At 35.5% G+C, this 19,800-nt stretch overlaps 1 protein-coding gene across 3 annotated transcripts in view; it reads right to left on the bottom strand.

Moving 5' to 3' along the window:
* The window catches only part of RBM26 (RNA binding motif protein 26), a 58,785-nt gene that overhangs the window by 10,125 nt on the left and 28,860 nt on the right, over window positions 1-19,800 (bottom strand). For all 3 annotated transcript variants that reach the window (XM_082479154.1, XM_082479155.1, XM_082479156.1), the window contains exons 13-19: window positions 17,691-17,822; window positions 16,605-16,676; window positions 13,325-13,453; window positions 11,094-11,168; window positions 10,277-10,447; window positions 3,809-3,913; window positions 1,029-1,238 (exon numbers count right to left, since the gene is read on the bottom strand). In XM_082479154.1, the coding sequence (XP_082335280.1) occupies window positions 1,029-1,238; window positions 3,809-3,913; window positions 10,277-10,447; window positions 11,094-11,168; window positions 13,325-13,453; window positions 16,605-16,676; window positions 17,691-17,822 (894 nt within the window). The remainder of the gene's footprint in view (window positions 1-1,028; window positions 1,239-3,808; window positions 3,914-10,276; window positions 10,448-11,093; window positions 11,169-13,324; window positions 13,454-16,604; window positions 16,677-17,690; window positions 17,823-19,800) is intronic.

Raw genomic sequence — 19,800 nt, 5'->3', positions numbered from 1 at the left:
ATTTTTTCTTATTTTAAGAAGGACAGACAGGTCCTTTTGGCTCTTGTTCTTTTGAAAAGCTGCCTGCGTGGCTGCCAGACAGGAAATATTAAGTACACTGACTGGAGTAGAATTTACTCAACTTACCGGCTCTTGGAGTTCTACCTTTAGAGAGGACCACTGTAATTAAATATTGAAACATCCCCCACCTCTCCCCATCCTCCCCCCAAAAAACACAAAAAACCCTAAAAACCCAATGAGGGGTGGGGTAGGCAGGACACAACATGGATGAAGTTTCACACAATTTGTGCTACTAGATATTCTTAGCATTCATTCCACAAAATAAAGAAATTTCCTTTTATTATAACCTTTTTTATGGAGGACAAGGGTTTTTATAAATTTATGTTGATTTCTCACTTTATTATATTTGTAAATAAAAATTTGCTAAAATATTATGTACATCAGTTTATTGTTTTTTAGACTAAAAACAGAAAAACAAATGTAGAAAAAGCTCTGACTTCTTAAGCTTACAGCAATGAATAGACAGAAAACTTTGTTTGCTCTGCGAAGATCTGAATATAGTTACCCAATTCTCATCTTGATTCTTAAATTCAGAAAGCTAGGCAAAAGCACTGGAAATTGTGAGTGAAAATTTTCATTATGCACTGGTTAAGATACTTCAATAAAGATAAACAGACTTCAGGCACTGAATCAATCTGTTCTCACCATCCCTTCAGTTATTTTATCTTTCTATACCTAAAAATTTGTAACAATTTTACACATATCCTGAACAAATAAATAAGTCATTACTTTATATTCCCAACTTCCTTTCTTTTTAAGAAAAAAAACAAGTCTTGCAAATGCTATTCAGTTATAACTGGTTGAATCAATGGTGTAATTCCTCTTTGTTTCACCTTTTACTCATGCACCCTCTTTTTCCATGAACAGATAGATCATGTTAAAGATTCATTCCTAAATATTTCCAGATCAGCTGAATCAAGAGAAAAGAAGTCATTCGACAGAACAGAAAAAGTGAAATTGCCACATACCGCAAAATGAGGAAGAAGATCTTCTCTATCACTTTCTGTAAACGCAGAGATCTCTAACGCCCTAGGTCGATGATCCACAACTGCATGCACAGGAACTCCTCTGCCTCTACCCCGGCCTCGTATTCCTCTACCTCTGCTACGTGATGCACCCCGACCTCTTGCATGAACCCCTCTACCACGAACTGAAGAAAGAATCCCTCGTTTGGCAGCCTAAGATGTTTATACATAACATATTGATGTATTAAAATTCATAATCTAAATATTTAGACAAAATTAACAAACACATTCTGATGTTTCCTAAAAACACCCCCCCGAACAAGCCTCAGAGAGCAGCTTACAGGTCTTAAAGTAACGAAAGGTGAACATGTTAGTAACAGTAAAAAACTAGTACTATTAATTATTAACAGATGAAAAATGGGATGGAAACAGGAAAAAGAAGAACATGGTATTAAAAGCAGATATCAAAAGAGCCCTTATCTGTGAGGATAATTCCTCATAGGAGAAAGGAACTACAGTACCACATTGAAATTTCATTAACAAATACATTTTCTTGATGTGGTGACTACTTAATTTGTTTCTTTATCTTTGTCTCTTAATTTCTCTCTCAAAGTCCAGCCAGGACTTTTATTCTGACCAGAATTAATGCAGCATAAGAGCTTTTGGCCACAGAACTGTAAGGTATGAAACAGAGGCTCTAATGAGCACCTCCAAGGACAAAGTATTTGCTCAAAATTTGGCTCTACGTACTCACTAATTTCCATTCCCACAATACCTGTGTATCCCTTCTAAAGAACTGGCATATACTCTCCAAGAAAAGTCGAAAGGATGATGACAGTATCTCTTACAGTCATTTAAAAGTCATTTAAAAAATAATTTGCAAAAGTTACTTTAAGGTTCAAAAAAGCACTTTCAAGGATTTAATTTCAGCATTTATAAGAAAAAAGAATAGTATTTTCAAACCCAAATAGATATGACGTAGGAGTCATGTTTAATGAAATCACCGTAACAATGTTTTTAATATATCCTACAGTGTTTAGAACTCAAGCACTAATAGTACTACTTTAATGCATGCCAGTGGTATCATCCATGAGGAGATCAATCTGTTATGGCTTTATTAATGAAATTATTCAAATAGTTATACAATAGTATATAGTTCTCCTTTTATTTTTTGTAAAGAGAATCCTGCAGGTTATTTTTGGGGGTGTTTTTTGTTTGTCCACATTTTTAAATGGTTAAATGAATAATCCAAAAAGTTAAAGACTGTGCTGACTCAACAATCAAGCTGTACACTGTTTGAGTTTTCTCACAGTAAAATCAGGGCCACCTGGAACAGAACAGCAGGTTATGAGCCACAAGAGCAACACATGAATACTGCAGGAGTTAAAGTCAAAAGAAAATATGTGAATAGAAGTTTTTTCTAAAGAATTTGCAAGAATACTGAAAAATCAAACCAATACCAAGGGAAAAAACTCCGTATCCCTCTTGTAAATTATACAAGGGATACATTTCATGCTATTTCTTGAAACATAGAGGTGTGCTTTACTAATAACCCTGTTTTTCTTTATCTACTTTGATCAGTATTTGCTAAAGGCTTCAGAACAGTCATTTAACTAGCAAAACTTATTCTCCTGAAAGAGCTACTTTTTTTTTTTTTCCAACTCAAAATACAGACTCAATGAGAAATGGAGTAGGATTAGCACACTAAACTACACTGTAACTTTATCTTGAACGAGCACCTACTTTTCTACTGCTATTTCACAGATTATTCAATTCACATATTTTCTAAAATGTAGGACTTATTTATAAGCTTTCATTACACCTACGAAATAATTATTCACCATCAGAATATATATTGTTAACATAAGCTTTTATGTCATCTCTATTCAGTTGGCTTGGTTTATTAACAAACCTATTTTCACATTTAGCAAAGCTGCATAACAACTTAGTTTTCAAGTAGGATTTTAATGCAACTTAGCCGTATGTATGTGCACTGTGTTCATATACATAAGACATGACCAAACTTCATTAACACAAGAGGGATATAAGTGACACAGCCGCCTGCTTAACAGTAAAAAGAGATAAGATTATCATGCAAATAAGTAGTTAGTACACAATCATACAAACAAGACAGTACAATACAACACAGAATAACACCCACAGCATTCAGAATTTCTCAAAGTAAGACACAGATATGAAGAACCTCACACAGCCTTCTGACTTTTTTTAAAAGCAAGAACTTTAAGAAAAAGCATGTTTCTATATATTGAACACTTCAGAAACATTGTATTTCCTTTTGGTAAATCCTCCTTCTCTTGAAACCAATGCTGTAATAATATTACTTTTGGCACTTCAGCCTTTTTGGTTAATCTCATTAAGAGATTAGGAATAAAAGATCAAGCAGTGTTTTTTAACTGTTCTGTATCAAACACAACACCACCTACAGGCAACAATTTAAAAATACTCCATGCTCTCACAGAAATAGTACTACCACAAATTTACAAAATATCATGTCATCTAAATTACAGAATTTAAGTTACAACTGTAACATCTAAGTTACAGAATTTAAATACATGAGTAATCAAAATTAAAGACAATACTATTTCTCTAACTCGGTGGAATTCAGAAACTGATTTTTTAAAATATTGCTAAACGCCTCCATCTACATGCAACTTAATATTGCACTCTGGAAAAAAACAGTTTATGATATGATACACAAGATAATAAACAAATGAAAATATTTGATTAAAAGTTAATTGCTACAAAAGAAGATACAAACATACTTCCAGCTGTAGTTCTGTATATTTTCGTCTTAATTCAGTAACTTCCTCCCCAGCTTGCATCTTCTTGTATAAATCCAGTTCAGTATCTAGTAACTCTTTCTGCATCTAAGAAATCGTTATGGTAAATTATTAGTTCCACAGTTCACTTTCTCTACTGAGGAAAAACATTTCCAATAAAACCCAAGAATCTATTGCTATGCTCCTATTAGCAGGCTATTTCAGAAATACACAGCAACTTAAGGATTGGCCAGAGCTGGCCTCCAGGTAAGGTAGCAGTCTGCCACAGCACCTCTATCTGGAAAACAAATTCCTAGAAACTCTAAGGAAAGGGAATATGAAAACTAGAAGCTGTAGTGAAATTTTAAACTTAACCAAGTTGTGGCTTATTAATTCAGACAACAGCTGTAACTTTGCAGCTATACTGCTTACTACGCTAGGTTTACACCTTCAAACCAAGCACAAGCTTAGGAGCCTTCTTGGCAAGACAGAACTTCAGTGTGTAGTAGTATGTTTCTGAGCTTGGTGATGTCAAAGCTTTTAGACTACCACACAAAGCCAAAGGAATTTTTTCTAAACTAGAGATACACAAAATAGAAAATGCAAAATTATATGGTAGTGATGATGAGATAAAAAGATATTCTACAAAAAAAAAAGCAATACAATTATAAATAAATACGAAAACTATAATCAGTAATGAGAAAAAGCATCTAAGCTTAACACAATTACGTAATTGGTAGTTCTGTTCTGACCACAATAGAAAAAACACAGTAACAAGACCTCTGCTAACAAAAGGTTGGTCTCTGATGCACCCGGAACTGCCTTCCAGCACACAGTACCTTAAAAAAAAATAATTATAGAGTTCAAAAATATATGTGAGACTGAAAGATGTCTCTGAAACCAAATTTAGCCATGTTCATTTCAACCACTGAGGTGCAGGTGCTGGCACAGGTGCAGGAAAGGGCTTTACGTGACCATGAAAATTTTATTTGAAGTTCTGTTCCAAATTGGAAGCTTTCTTTTTTCTCTCTTTTTTTTTTTTTTAATGGAAAAAGCAGCAGCTAAATGTTCCAGTGACATCACAAATGAAGGATAAAATTATAGATGATTGTGAAACAGTTTTACATTTACACCCGTTGATTCAAAACCACAGCATGTAATGTATTCAAAGGCTGGTTGTCAAGAGATGAAGGTTTCGCAGTTGTGACAGTTGGAAACCAAGTATCACCACTGAATGATAAAGAAGGGGCTTTTTGTTTCTTTGTTTTTTCCTGGAAGCTTTAAAAGAAAAAAAGCTGGATTATTCAACTGGCAACTTCAACCTGAACCCCTTTCAGCCCCACTTTCTGATTATCTACAGCAACCACAGAAAAAAAAATAAAAATAAATCCATTATCTCCTGTATAATGGTTTTCAAAGTTTTCAAAATTGGAAACAGTGTTTCTCTCAAAATCCCACTGTGTTGCAACACATCAGTGACACAGCAAAACAAGCACTTCTGAAGTTTAATAATGACTAGCAGTTACAACTCACAAAGCAGCCAGTGACATGCATGTCGCAAAGAACGTCTCTAGACTTTTGAGGTTTATTTCTACTGCTCTTAATGTAGACTTCTCTTTTATAGAGCTGTGCCAGGTCTGAAGAAGAAAATACCTCCTTCACCAAGAGGCAGCAAAAGGTTTCTACGCTTGGGGGAAGAGTATTTTGTAATCGGCATGAACTGGAACAAGACAAAAATAGGTAAAGATAATGGCACAGTCACATGGGCTTCATGTACCTTATGCTTCAAGTTTGCAGGGTCTTCTGAGCTGCCCAGGTTTTAAATGCTAAGCAAATGCAAGAGAACCTAGAGCAAAGTCTTTCAGAAAATTGTCAAAGTTGTAAATTTTAACAGAAGGCTCTGTTAATTCCTCACTTTCACAAAGGTCAGATGGGACTGATTGTTTTCTCTCTTTCAAATGTTAACAAAACAATGCTCACAGATTATGCACATCTCGCTGAGAGAAAAGCCTCCAATAAAATCAACTTTTCTACAGTTTGGATATTTTGTTCTTTATGAAATGGGTTTGCTTAAAATGTTTCTTTGCTTTCCATATTACAAAGGAAACGGAAAACCAGCTCAGGAACTTCATTACAACTGTAATTCAAATTAGCACATCATCTCACTTTAAGTAAAACCAACAATCACACAAGGAAGTGGTGGACCAGGCTACCAAGCAAAGGGTGATGTGGGCAGAAGAAATCTCGAGATAACAAAACAGGGTTGAAGGGCAACCACTTTAAGCATACACATACCAATCCACACAAATGAGGGAGGGCCTACAGAACAGTATGATGGGGAAAGATCTCATTTGTTTTCTGGGAAATCAGTGCCTCTCTGAAGAGCCTGTACACTAATACACACAACGTGTGAAACAAAGAGAGGAATTAGATGTCTGTGTGCAGTCACAGGGCTACAATCTCACTCACATCTTTCTCAGTAGGAAAACTCACACGAGATTGGAGTACTGCAGTGGATGGATATGGTCTCTTAGGACAGGACAAGCCAGGATGACGAGGAGCGGGAGTTGTCCTTTATGCGACAGTACAGTATGAATGTAGAGAGCGCTGCCTGGGTACAGACAATGAGCCAGTCAAAAGTTCATGATTCAGGATTAAGATGGCAGACGAATGTGTGTGACGTTGCAGTGGGTGTGTACTACGCACTGCCTGATCAGGTAAAAGAAGTAGATGATGCCTTCTTCAGACAACTGGGAGAAGCCTCCTCTTTGAAGACCCAGCGCCTAGTTATCTGCTGAAAATGCAGGATGATTTTCAAGAATCACATCTTGAAAATTTCAGAGCATGCACAAAATAAAGCAAAGGTGACAGGAGACCTGCCTGGATGAACAAGGAGCTCCTAACAAAACTTAAATCCAAAACCAAGGTGTACAAGAGATAGAAGCAGGGTCAGATCACAGAAGGAATACAGAGAAACTGTCTGAGCATGCAGGTACCAGTTTGGAAAGCCAAAGCCCATCTGGAGTTGAATCAGGCAAGGGGGTTAAGGAACAAGAAGAAAGGCGTCTGCAGGCGTATCAACAGCAAAAGAAGCCCTGTGCTGTGAAAAATGTGGGCCAACTGCTGAATGTAAAAGGGGCCCTTGCAACAAAGGACACAGGAGGTACTCAACACCTCCTACTCCTTAGTCTTTACTGGAAAGACTTGCCTTCAGCAATTCCAGATCCTGAGACCAATGGAAAAGCCTGGAGCAAGTAAGACTTACCTTTCTTGGATGAGAATCAAGTTAGGAAACATTTAATATACTGGACATACACAAATACCTGTGACCCAACAGGATGCAATCATAAGTACTGAGGGAGCTTGTTGATGTCATTGCAAAGCCAATCTCAATTATATTTGAAAGGATATGGCATTTGGGGGAAGTTCCTTGGGACTGAGAAAAAGCAAATGTCATTCCAATCTTCAAGAAGGACAAGGAGATTTGGGGAACTACATGCTGGTCAGCCTCACCACAATCCCTGGGAAGATGAAGAAGCAATTAATCTCGGAAACCATTTCCAAGCATATTAAGAACAAGAAGGTGACTGGGGAAAGGGAAGGAGAAATCATGCTTGACCTTAACAGCCGTCTACAATGAGATGACTGGCTTGGTGGACAAGAGCAGGCTCATGGAAGTTGTTTATCTTGACTTCAGTAAGGCTTTCAATACTGTCGCCCACAACATCCTCACAGCCAAAAGGATGACACGCTGAATAGACAGGTAGACCAGTGAGATTGACTGAAAACTGGCTGAACTGCTGGGTTCAAAGGATTCTGATCAGTGGGAGAAAGTGCAGCTGGAGACCAGTTGCTAGTGGTGTACCCCAGCAGTCAATACTGTTTACCAACTTCATTAGTGACATGGACGGTAAGACAGAGTGTGCCCTCAGCAAGTTTGTGGACAATAAAAAATTTGGAGGAGTGGCTGCTACACGAGCTGGTTGCATTTCCATTCAGAAGGATCTTGACATGCTGGAGAAATGGGGCAGGAGGAACCTCTTGCATTTCAACAAAGGGAAATGCCAAGTTCTGCCTCTGGGAAGGATTAACCCCAGCCACCAGTATGGGTTGCAGGGCGCCCAGATAGAAGAGGACCTGAGGGGTTCTGGTAGCAGAGAAGTTGAACATGAGCCCAGCAATGTATCCTTCTGGCAAAGAAGGCTTTAGGAAGAGCACCACCAGCAGGACAAGGGAGGTGATCCATCTCTAATCTGCAGTGGTAAGGCCACATCTGGAGTGCTGTGTCCAATTCCAGGCTCCCCAGCACAACGGAGACATACTGGACAGAGTCCAGTGAAAGGCCACAAAAATGATTAAGGCACTGAATCATCTACTATATGAACAGAGGTTGACAGAGCTGGGATTGTTGACTTCAGGATGAGAAGGTGGCGGGTAGATGGGACCTAGTCCATGTGTATAAATACCAAGTGTGGATGAGTAAAGACGACATCCAGAGTCCTCTTAGTGGCAGCTGGTGATGGAATAAGATGATCCCAAGAGATCCCTTCCAATCTCAAGCATTATGAGCAGTTTTGTGTTACCAGACTATTTTCTTGTCCATTCTAAGAATTTACTGGACCACTCTCAGGGTGAAATAACTGTCATGGGTTAAAATGCTGCATTCATAATTTTCTAGTCAAGAATTTACCAAGATTTCATGATGCAACTTGCTTCTTCATTTCTATGGGTTTGGATTCTTTCCCTTGCATGTGATGAAGCCCACAACCACCACTATTCTTGGATCAAAACTGTTATTCTTATATAATATATATTATTATTATATCAAAACCTATTCTTCTTGATCAAATTTATGAAGCACTGTACACTACCAGGAGAAGAGTATTTCTGAAAAACATGAAGCTTTAACAATCAAATGCAGCTTTGAAAACATTCCCAATTCCTAGGAGTTCTGTAGTTCAAATTTACTCTACAAGTAGGTAACTTCCTTCAGACCTCTCGGAAACATTTTCTCACCAAACAACGTCCACTCTCTTTCAAAAACATTAAAAAAAAATCTCTTCTCTCACCTCTGAAAAAACGGGATTTAAACTTATTATAGTAGTGTCTGAATTTTGGGATTATTACTGTTAGTTGCCCCTCTAAACAAAACAGAATATTCCACTGCAACTGAAGTTGTTTTAAGAGGTATAAAGTGACTTCCAGAAACTATAATCTATGTCCATTTTCAGGATAAAAATATGCTGCTTTAACTTCTTCATGACTGATGAATGATGTAAGAAACTACAGTGAGTACATACAGGTCATTTCAGTATTTCTTTTTGATATTTCTTTTCAAAACTGTACATCACTAATTTACACTGCAGTTACTTTTAACGCCTACATTTCTATGTAAAATAAAGCAGTAGAAATGCTGTTTCAAATAGAAAACTAATGATCCATTTAAATTAAATCTGGGTTGTAATGTTACACCAGCTTTTTAAGACAGAATCCCAAACATCAGAAGAGAAGACTAAGCATTCTGAATATTTAAGAACTGAATTAAAACAGCAAGAAAAGATCGAGACTTTTTGTCTTCTACTGGAAAATACACTGTACAAAAATTGGCTCTTTTATTCATATGCACTTCCTCACTTGATAAAGAAAAAAAAGCTCGTAATGTATTTAAAAGAACACATTAATATCTTAAAATGTTATTTCTCAGAGTCTCACTTGATTCTTAATCACGTTGTGACCTGTTCAGGAACAAATACTTCTCTAAAAAGCAAAATACTACATTTTAAAAAGGTAATACAGTAGCATCTTTAAGCAGTTGGGAAACTGGTTATGGCCATATATTATCAAGAATAATAGCAGAGGAAGGAAACTCCTGTCACAGGTATAACCCAAACATGGGTAGTTAGATCAAAGGAAAACTAACCAGTATAATCTTCACATCTAAAAAGCTTAATATATAGAAATATTTCAGTGACACAAAAAACCCCAGAAAATTATGTACCAGTACAGTAGTCAACTAGTTTCATGAAGTAGTTTGTTTTGTGTATTAAACCTGACCAGAAGATAATCTGTATTGTATAATGGTAATCCTTTTACATACAAAATACTATTTTAATGATTTCTATTAAAAATTTAAGAAAGCATTAGACCAATAGACCATACAGAAAAGATCAGACAAGGCAAAAGAAATAATAAGATTTTTGGGTTGTTTGTTTGATTTTGGTTTTGTTTTTTTTTTTTGATTTTCCAGATGATGTAATCTAAGTAACTGCGGATAAATGTTTCAGACAACAGCACGATTTTAAAATTAACTATGTTCCTTCAAAAAGAGGTCAAAACCAATTTCACTTCAAAGACACCTTCAAAATTAAACTGGTAAGGTTCTAAATACTGCTGATGTGGCTGCATATTTTTATTCTGCTGACATAAGCACGTGAATCCATCTTACTAAAAAGCTGACCAAAACTTCAGTACCTGAGTCTTAGTTTTCATGCTTTTTAAAGGAGCCCCTCCTCCTGGTGATACACCTTTTAATTCATCCTTTAACTTGGTAATGCTATTAGTCAAGATTTCCAGGGTCTTCATGATTTCTGCTTTGTCTTCTGACTTCATGGTTTTATTCTTCTCCAGCTTTGAAATCAGCATCTGTCCAATTTAAAAAAAAAAATGTACTTAGCAACTACTATTACAGATCCATCCAGTACTCATCACAACTGATGGAAAAACAGAATACTGCAATTCTTTTGCTGTGATCTTCAAACTCAACATATAGGGCTTTTAACAGCTTATATTAAATTAAAATCTGTCTGAATCTCTGATTAATTTATTTGCTAATGAACATCTGGTATCTCCATTTCATTTGGACAGATTTGCCCAACATATTTAAGTTATTTCAAAGTTGTTATTGAACTTGTGTGACACCTTTGCATTTTTCTCCTCCTAAGCCCGAGTGCAGTCATGCATACTTTTCTACATCAATCTCTCCTGCTTTTGTCAAGTAGAACTCTCAGGCTTTCACTACTGCCAAAAAAGCATATGCATGTTGCACCCAAATTAGGCAATTTCAACTCAAATTGCATCTATATTGCATAAGCTTGTAGTTTAATTGAACTAACAAGACAATTTAGATTAAAACTCTAAACTTAAAATAATGTGATAATACCATTCTAGGAGAATACTTACTTTATAGGTCAGTTTTGTAGCTCATGCTTACAAATTCTGAACTACTTTAAAGAAATGAACTGAGATTTTACAAACGAATTGCTGATTTTCTTTAATGTTAACATTTTACCTTTTGTGTTTCAATGTGCTTCTCTAAGATTTCTTGCTTCTTTTTTCTCACATCTTGTTGAAGTCGTAATGCTTCCTGCAAGCATAAAAAAATTACAGAAAAGTTTCTAGATTTTGAAAAATAATGCCAGAAGAACAATATACTATACCTGACAAATATACAGTAGTAATGTACGATAACAGTAACAGAAACTCAAGGTACTAACAGGCAATATTTCAAATTATGTTTTGGAAAACAATGTATAACCAAATTAGTGAAGGATCTAAAGATCTTTCTTAAGTTAAATTTGTGCTGGGAAGACTTCATTATTACTTACATACACATTTACTCCTTAACACAACTCCAATGAAAGCTGAAAGGCAATACCATACACTACCGCAAGAGGTACAATACAAGAGTTTAAATGTGCAAACAAAGTATCTTGACAAGCACTGTAAATCAAATCCATCGATTAAAACACATTCTCCAGTTACAAGTAAAAAGAATGCATTCTATTTTCTAAAATTAAAATGTTACCCAAAGAAAACCATCTCTTTTGTGTCTGACTACAACTTGGAAGTGACAAGTACTACCACTCAATCTGCTAAAAACAGAATCTTGACATTGCAATGGGCAAATCAAAATGAATTGAAACTGATAAATTTGTGACATACTGCACTCAGAAGCAGAAGATGTCACAGCTGCCGTGCTCAGCTCCTACTACTGCTGCTTGAGAGAAAGCAATTGCTTCTTGCTCTCAGATACAGAATGTAGAAGTCTTAGCAGGATACTTGCAGAAAACAATTAAGAGCTTTGATATTTAATGGGATAGAAGAGGAGAGGCAGAAGATGATTTTGCATCTCTATATCACCGATCAACTGGGATCAGACTGCAAGTTGATTATCTTATACAAAGAATGTAAATGCACATCAGCCAAAAAAAAAAAAAGAACTAGTAGTAAGGTTTCTGTATGTCTTCTCAAATACTGGCAAATTCTGCTGTATGAAATGTTAGTTTTGCAACACAGCGTGCAATCATTTTTCTGAAGGGAAAGGGAAGATAAGACAAGGGGATGAATGCTAAGAAAAACTAGGGAGACAGGAGGAAAGGAGGGATTGAGTCCCACAAAATCATGTTTTTCCACGAGTACTAGTATATTGTAATAGAAACCTCTGACAACAGGAAGGAGAACAAGAGCACACGAAAAAAAGAGCCAACCACTTAGCACATCTTCAGTGCCTTCTCAAAAAAAAACCCCTACAGCTGTTACAATGAGTCAATAATTTCATTAAAAGCTTTTTGCCATTTCACAGGCACTTAGTGTCTTAACTTGAAAGGTAAAGGCTTTAAGTCTGAAAAACATGTTTCAGGGGACAAATATAAAATTAAATCCCCAATTTAGAAGTGATTTCTTTAAAGCCTGGAACAATGCCACAACTGACATGCAGCCACAAGCTGCAATTTCAAATTTTATTAGACATTAGTTACAGAAGTTTACCAATAGGGTAAAATCTCTGTTTAATGGTTATACTGCTTTTGATACTTATGTCTGAATTTAACTTAGTATTGAACTCTTAATTTATGGTTTGAAACCAACAAGATAAACATTGCCCTATATTTAGTTTTTCTTAATGATAAGAATAAACCTGAAAAAGAGGCTTTACTGGGGCTCTTTTTAAAATTCTAAGCAAGCTAAACTACAGCTGAGTGACCTATTCAAGGCCAAATGCATTTTCATTGCATTTCCTCTCTAACATCAAAAACAAGAGAAAAAAACTTACTACTCTGCAAAAAATAAAAATGGATGCAGAAGAACTATAGTTTGAAAATGCAGAGTCATACAGTTCTCAGCTGTTCCAAGTGAAGAAACAATTTTGGTCATATGTACAAAATACACTGATAATAAAGGCCAGTTCTAGAAAGGCTGAAGAGAGAACAGTGACTATACTACACTCCCTTCTCACTCACAATAGACAATTCATGCTGCAACACGGAGACTGTTTCCAGGAAAGAGTACTTCACATTTTGCATTTCTAGAGAGTTTTAAGCCTTATGCTACCTGAACATACACTGGAAAAGTAACTAAACAATGCTGAATTTTCTTGTCCTTTGAAAAGAAACCATTATAGTGAATGTAATCTTGTAACTAGTTTCATTTATGCTCTTGAGATGAACATACATAGAGCGCTATCTCTAGTGGTCACAAGTTCCCAATCTAGGTCCATTTTATAAAGAAGCATATTTAATTTACCTGTTTTTTCTTCTGTGCTTCATTAGAGTCTAGCACGGAAGTGGAAACAACAGGCAAAGATTTCTGTGCTGCCTTCAAAGCAGCAGGGTTGTACACAGTTTTTGTCAAGCCAGTAGAAGTGGATAAAACCTATAGGAGGAAATCATTTTATTTTTTTGCCAGTGAATTTCAATTATTTTTTTTTAAAAAAAAACATGAGTGCTTAAAAATATATAAGCGTCTTTTCTTTTGTCTGTTTTGATGAAATGGAATATAAAAATTTGGTGCAATAATTATATTTGTTGTTGCTGAAGTTAAACAATTTTTAAAGAGTCAGCACCACATCAGATATATAAGAATTATAAACAGCAGATTATAAATCGTTTCCATTGAGATTTCACATGTAGTTCCAAGTTTCAAATATATAAAATTTTATGTATTTGAGCATAATTAAGGAAATAGAAGACTGAGATTTTCCCAAGAATAACTGAAATTTTTCTTTTTTGTTTTGAAGTTTAAAATACAGTTTTTCATGGCTGCATGAATTTTGCAAAAATTATTCAACGTGATTTTAGAGACTAAGGTCCAAAGCAGATACAGTAGTTCCTTTTCATATGCAGTTTGTGCAAATTAGAGCTTGCACAAGCAACAAGAAGTAACTAAAGTACAGGGAATTCTTCAACATCGTACAGCAAAGGAAGAGACCCCTACGTCTCTGTTCTCTTTCTTACATTTTTCATGAGGTATGACAATTTCTCCATGACTCACTGAGACCACAGTTGTCTGCTTTACAACCTCTAAAGTATACTATGTACATCTCCACAATAACTGAAGATTTGGACTATTCTGTTTTCTTATCTTGTTACTTAGAGGACATTTTGGCCACACCTGTATTCGAAAATCCATGGCTAAGCGCTAGAGATAATACAGGCATGATCTTGTCCGCCTTGTTAGAAAATCACAGCAATTATGGAATTGCTATAATTTCCAGGAGTTTAAAAATACTTTATATATATGTGAAAAATTAAAAGATGCATGCAGAGTCTATTGGTCACCATGCACTCCATAAAATAGACACAATGCCCATGAAGAGAAGAAAAAACAAGAGACAGCCAAGAAACATTAGAAAGACAGAAAAGATCAAGAGACCAGAAGAATTTACAACAGAAATACTTCATATAAAAGCTTTTCACTTCATTGTGCTATTCATACTATTGCTTCCGACAGTAAAGTATTTTCTAGAGCAGGCACTGCAGACAGGAGAATAAAAAAAAAAATAATAAAAAATTGAAGCATGTTATGGGGTATTATAAAAGGTGATATAAAATGCTCTAAGCAGGCCATTAAAAAGAGATGAAGGTTGTTTCTTTTTTTAACTTATTAAAGAACATTAATATATGCACATCCCAATCATATAGTTCCTATTACAATGTAGCTTTAGGACAGGCTTAATCACAAACAAACAGAGGACCAAGTACAGACAAAAATATTGACACACTCCTTTTGCCCTGAACTCTCCTCACGGCAGAGAGAACCATGCTTCCTCATCTTTTAATATAAGGAGAGATGCCACAGCAGATGTAGCTGCATCAACGAATACAGGAGAACAAGAACGAACACACTAGTGTCTTCCAAATATCTTAATACTATTCAAGAGAAGGAATGGTGTGAATGTCTTCGCAAGTTCATAGATTGCAAGTCCATCTACAGATCTTAAAAGGGCTCACAATGACTGTTTCATCTCCTTTTCCTCCTGCTCTTTGGGAAGCACAGCTACCTACTTTCTTACTGGAAAGTTCTTGTCAAACCCTGCACTCAGTCAGAAGCAAAAAAAACATCTCAGACATGACATCTATGTTTTTTGACAGCTGTCAATCTTTTAATGTCTAATGGTTTATAGAGCGTTATCACTGCAAACTAAGCAAGCTATTTCCTCATGAAGAGACAACAGTAGGCAAAACCAGGTCAAACAAAGTTTCAGAACCCTACGAAAAACGTCAAAGGAAACTGCTGCTTCACTCTACTGAACAGCCTAGCAGCTAATCAAAAATCAGTCTGTACTGTAAGACAACACAGCGGAAAACCATTTTAGCATGACTTTACTTTGTAGAAAATTGTTTCAGGATAACTCAACCTTTATACTCAAAAGTATTTCCATTCAAACTGAAGCAGATTTCCTACTTCTAAAATAAGCATATAGTATGCATGCAAAATGAAGTTCAGGAATACACAGTAAGTTACTTATCTGCAACTCATTTAGGGCAACAAGAACGCAACTAATCAAACCAACAACAAAATACAGGCAATAAGACAAGAAGAGTGTACTTAAGTGGACTGCTCGGCTTGAAAGGAGTTGAAAAGACATCCTCTACAATTACAGCTCAACATTATTATTGTTACCTTTGTCTGCTGAATACAGCGTAGTATCTTTGGAGTGAATTTTACTTGTTAGATTCCACTAAACGCATTAACTGCCATACCGTGAGAAGGCAGGGGGATAAATGCAGTGGATGATTCATTCATTTCAGGTCAAGCCAATTTTTGATAGAAAAGATAGATACCTGGGCAGAGGAATCTTGTAACTGGGTAAAACTTGCTGCCTTTCTACCAACAGTCTTCTCAAATGAATGTTATGAACACTGGGGACACCTGTCCCCTAAGGTGCTAAACAGATCTTGAAACATGCATCACAAACTTTGCTACTAAAGTAAATACATCAATAACTCCGTCTTCTGAAAATTGCAACCACCAGGCAAAATACGTAACTCATAACCACCATTCAGATGCACCTGTCTCACCTTATCTCCCTTTGCCCTTTCTATACTTATTAATTTCCACTTTTATCTTTTTACAAATACCTCAAATTGTAAGACCAAATAAGGGGGTAAATGTTTACAGCATCACCTTTTAAGGGACACAAAAGCCCAACGTTTTTATAGAAAGGCCTTCTCTAGATACATATGTAGTGTCAAAATTTATTTATTTTTAAAATTTATTTCTATATTTTTCTAACAACTCAGGATCCTGGAACATATCTAGTTATTTTCATGACTGAATAAATGGAACCTATGGCATTAGAACAAAACCCACAGAATAGCAGCTTCTGTCCTAGCATATTTTATTCTTATAATCAGCCATCTGCTAAACTGAGTTTTTATATATTATAATTCATAAAACTAACCTTTAACAAATAACTTTATAGTTATGAAACAAACTTAATATTGACACAAGGTGTTTTATAATAAAATGAATTCTATTGAAATTAAATGTGAGAGGAACAGAAGATCAGACATTCTCTTACCTTTTCAGTTGTTGGAGTAACTGGCTTTGACACAAACCCCAGCCTATCCTTCACAGATAATTTAGTAACATTCTAAGAAAACAAAACAAAACCACAGTTCAAATATATTTTACTTTATGAGTATTTTACTGTTTCCTGTGTAATTCCAAATGTTAGGAATTTAGAAAAAAACATATTTAACTTACAAAACCATAGGCTTTTAAGCAACAACACAAGAAAAATATTATAGCTGCTGATAAACTGAATTTAGGTATTTGTTTTTGCAGTTAATATACATCTATAACTAGAGCAGAGAAGACAAAGACAAAGTCAAATTTGGAATCAAAGATTATGCTACATACTTTTTGCAAGAAATCCATGACATGCTAGTTGGCAGAGGATTATCTACACAGACCCTTTTAAATACACTTCAGTTTCTGCATTTTAAAATCTGGTATTTGCAGGCATCAATTGCAGAAAGCTGTTGTTTGAATTTAAACTACAAATGTTTTCTGAAGCGTGGTGGTCTTCCTTTTCAGAAGTAAAACTAAAGTAGCGGCAGAATACTAATAATGAGATACTTCTAACATAATAAAAATTTGAAGGCTATTTCTAATGAGAGTAACAGTTCGGATTCTGTCATTATTCATATTGGTACTGTGGTTACAGTTGTCCTTGCATTAAGGGTGACAGACAAATACTAAAACCACTTTTAGATGTTGACCATTGGTCTAATGGTTTTAGCTGTTTAACATATATAATATTAAAAAAAGGATAGCTTTTAGTTCTTTGGATAGAAACCAACTTTATTTTGAAATCTGAAAACTGCAATTTAATGCATTACTGAAATATTTTCAGTTTTTTTTTTTAATTAAGTAAAAAGCTATGATACTAAAAATTAAAAACCACACTTGAGTGAGAAAGCCAAATATAATTACACCCAAGAAAATTTTAATATCAAAACACCACATGCTATCAAATTAGATGCACTTATAAGTAGTAAACGTGTACTTGCACTATATGAGGAATTGTAACAGATACACTCATACCCTATGGAACCTGTTACAGAAACCAAAACATGCAACTGCTTTTGACTATCATACATACCTGAGTGACTTCTGTATTGGCACTCTGTGCTTCTGCAGGTTCAATATTACTTGCAGGTACCGGACCTAATCTCTCCTTGACGGATTGCTTCACTACTGGTAAACTAGGTTGCTGAACTAAAGGTTGTATTACCTGTAACACCACGCATCCCCAAAAAAGCACATCATAACATTAACAACAAAAGGCTGCTACATATGTAGTTCAATAAATACACAAAGAAACTGCTGCAACAGCATTTCGATTTACACTTCTTCCTTTCTATCATTCAATAGCTTTTTCACCTGATGGCAAAAATAAAACACTTCATGAGATTTAGGATGTTATATTGACTATTTGTGTACTGCATACAGCAATAACATCTATTTTGCGCTTGCAGCTCTCAGAAGTGATCAAACAAGTCTGATCTATTCCTGTTAATCATGTCTACTTAGACTACCTTAATTTCCACCTGTTAGAATTTAATAAAAAGTAATAAGCAGTCTTCTGATTCCTTTCACAAATCTATCATCATCAACCATTTAGTTATACAAAAACAAAATACAAACTTGTATCATAAAGACTATCGCTTTTTAATAGCAATATGTCACCTGTCGTCTCCTATGTATTTAACTTGGGCAAAACAGAAAAAGAAAGAAGAATATGGAGACATGCAGTCATGGGACTGAGGAAAAAAAAGTACAGAGCAGCCAATCTTTGAACCTACTACAGATATGCCCTGACAGCTAACACCTCGCCTTTTTTTCCTTTGACAAAAACATTAAACACTTAAGACCAAAAAAATATGCTTCCATGAAAGCTTCCTGTCATATTTATGACCCTCAGGAGGTCACCTAATCCACTCCTGTACTCCAGGGCAAAGTCAGCTATACCTAGGCCATTACTGACAGTATATATCTATCTAGTTCTTACAGTTTTCCAATGAAAGAGGCCCTATTACCTTGCTCGGCAAAAGCGTTTCAGTATTCTTTAGCATTAGAAAATGGTTTTTAATACCTAACCTAAATCTCCTGTGCTGCCTTTTAAGCCCAGTACTACTTGTTTTATCTACCACATATGTGGAGAGATTTCTGCTTCCTGGCAGAAACCTTTTATTTGATGATTTATTATAGTTGACTCTCACCATCTTTACTAAGTACTTCCACTCCTTTCAGAATTTCCACAGTAAGAATTTTCCAAAGTAATCCTGCTGAGGAAACAGCAATGGTAAAGAAATTGTTCAAGACCAAGTACTGCTTAAAAGCCCACTGATTTTACATTGAAAAAAAAAATCAAAAAAAAATCAAAAGCCTGTCTTTAGTGCCTGACAGAAAAAATCTGGTGAGAAACCACTATAACTACAGGTGAAATTAATTCAGCTGTAATTAACACACCAGGAATCTTGACAAAAATTCAAATACTTATCGTATGTGAAGTACTATAAGAACAGAGTTTCCATACTACTTGTAGATATGATACCAAATATTAGTTTCAATGAAAAGGGAAATAAGTATTCATGCTCCTGAAAGGCTTATGAACTAAAAATACCTGTTTACTGACTCAATAACTTGATAATTGTTATATTTTGGGGTAGAAGAACATGAAAGCATTGCACCTAAAATTTTAATTTCCTGTTTACATTTTTCTTGTCACTCTGAATCCTCTATCACCCACAACAGACTTAAAATTGTAGTCTCCTGACACCTGCCTTTCAGGCTGTCCTTTGTGAAGTGGGAACGCTTAATACTGTCACCTGGTACGAAGGGGAATTCATTCTCAAACCATCAAGGTTAACTTGCCAGAGGTGGTGTGCTGGGAAGCTAGTAACACCACTTAAAACTGTAAGACTATTTAAAATTGATGTTTTGCAAAATAATAAATATACAGATCAGATACTTGCTTTGAAATACACAATTAATACTCAAAGCTGGACAGCATAATGAGCAAATATGCTGACGGCAGTAACTGTTCAAGCTATCCTTCTCAAGAGAGGTTATGTTTGTATGAATGCAAATGACATACTCCACTGCCCTCTTCTGGCTGATGAGATGTAAATCATGCTTAGAAAACAAATACCATTTTGAGTAGCATTAGTTCATATCAAGCATCACATTTATAAATTTGATTCCAAACT

This window comes from Vanellus vanellus (genome assembly GCF_965231255.1).
Source record: "Vanellus vanellus genome assembly, chromosome: 1".
Classification (NCBI taxonomy): Eukaryota; Metazoa; Chordata; class Aves; order Charadriiformes; family Charadriidae; genus Vanellus; species Vanellus vanellus.
Note: the sequence above shows the minus strand (reverse complement) of the source record. Positions and strands in the feature narration are given on the sequence as shown.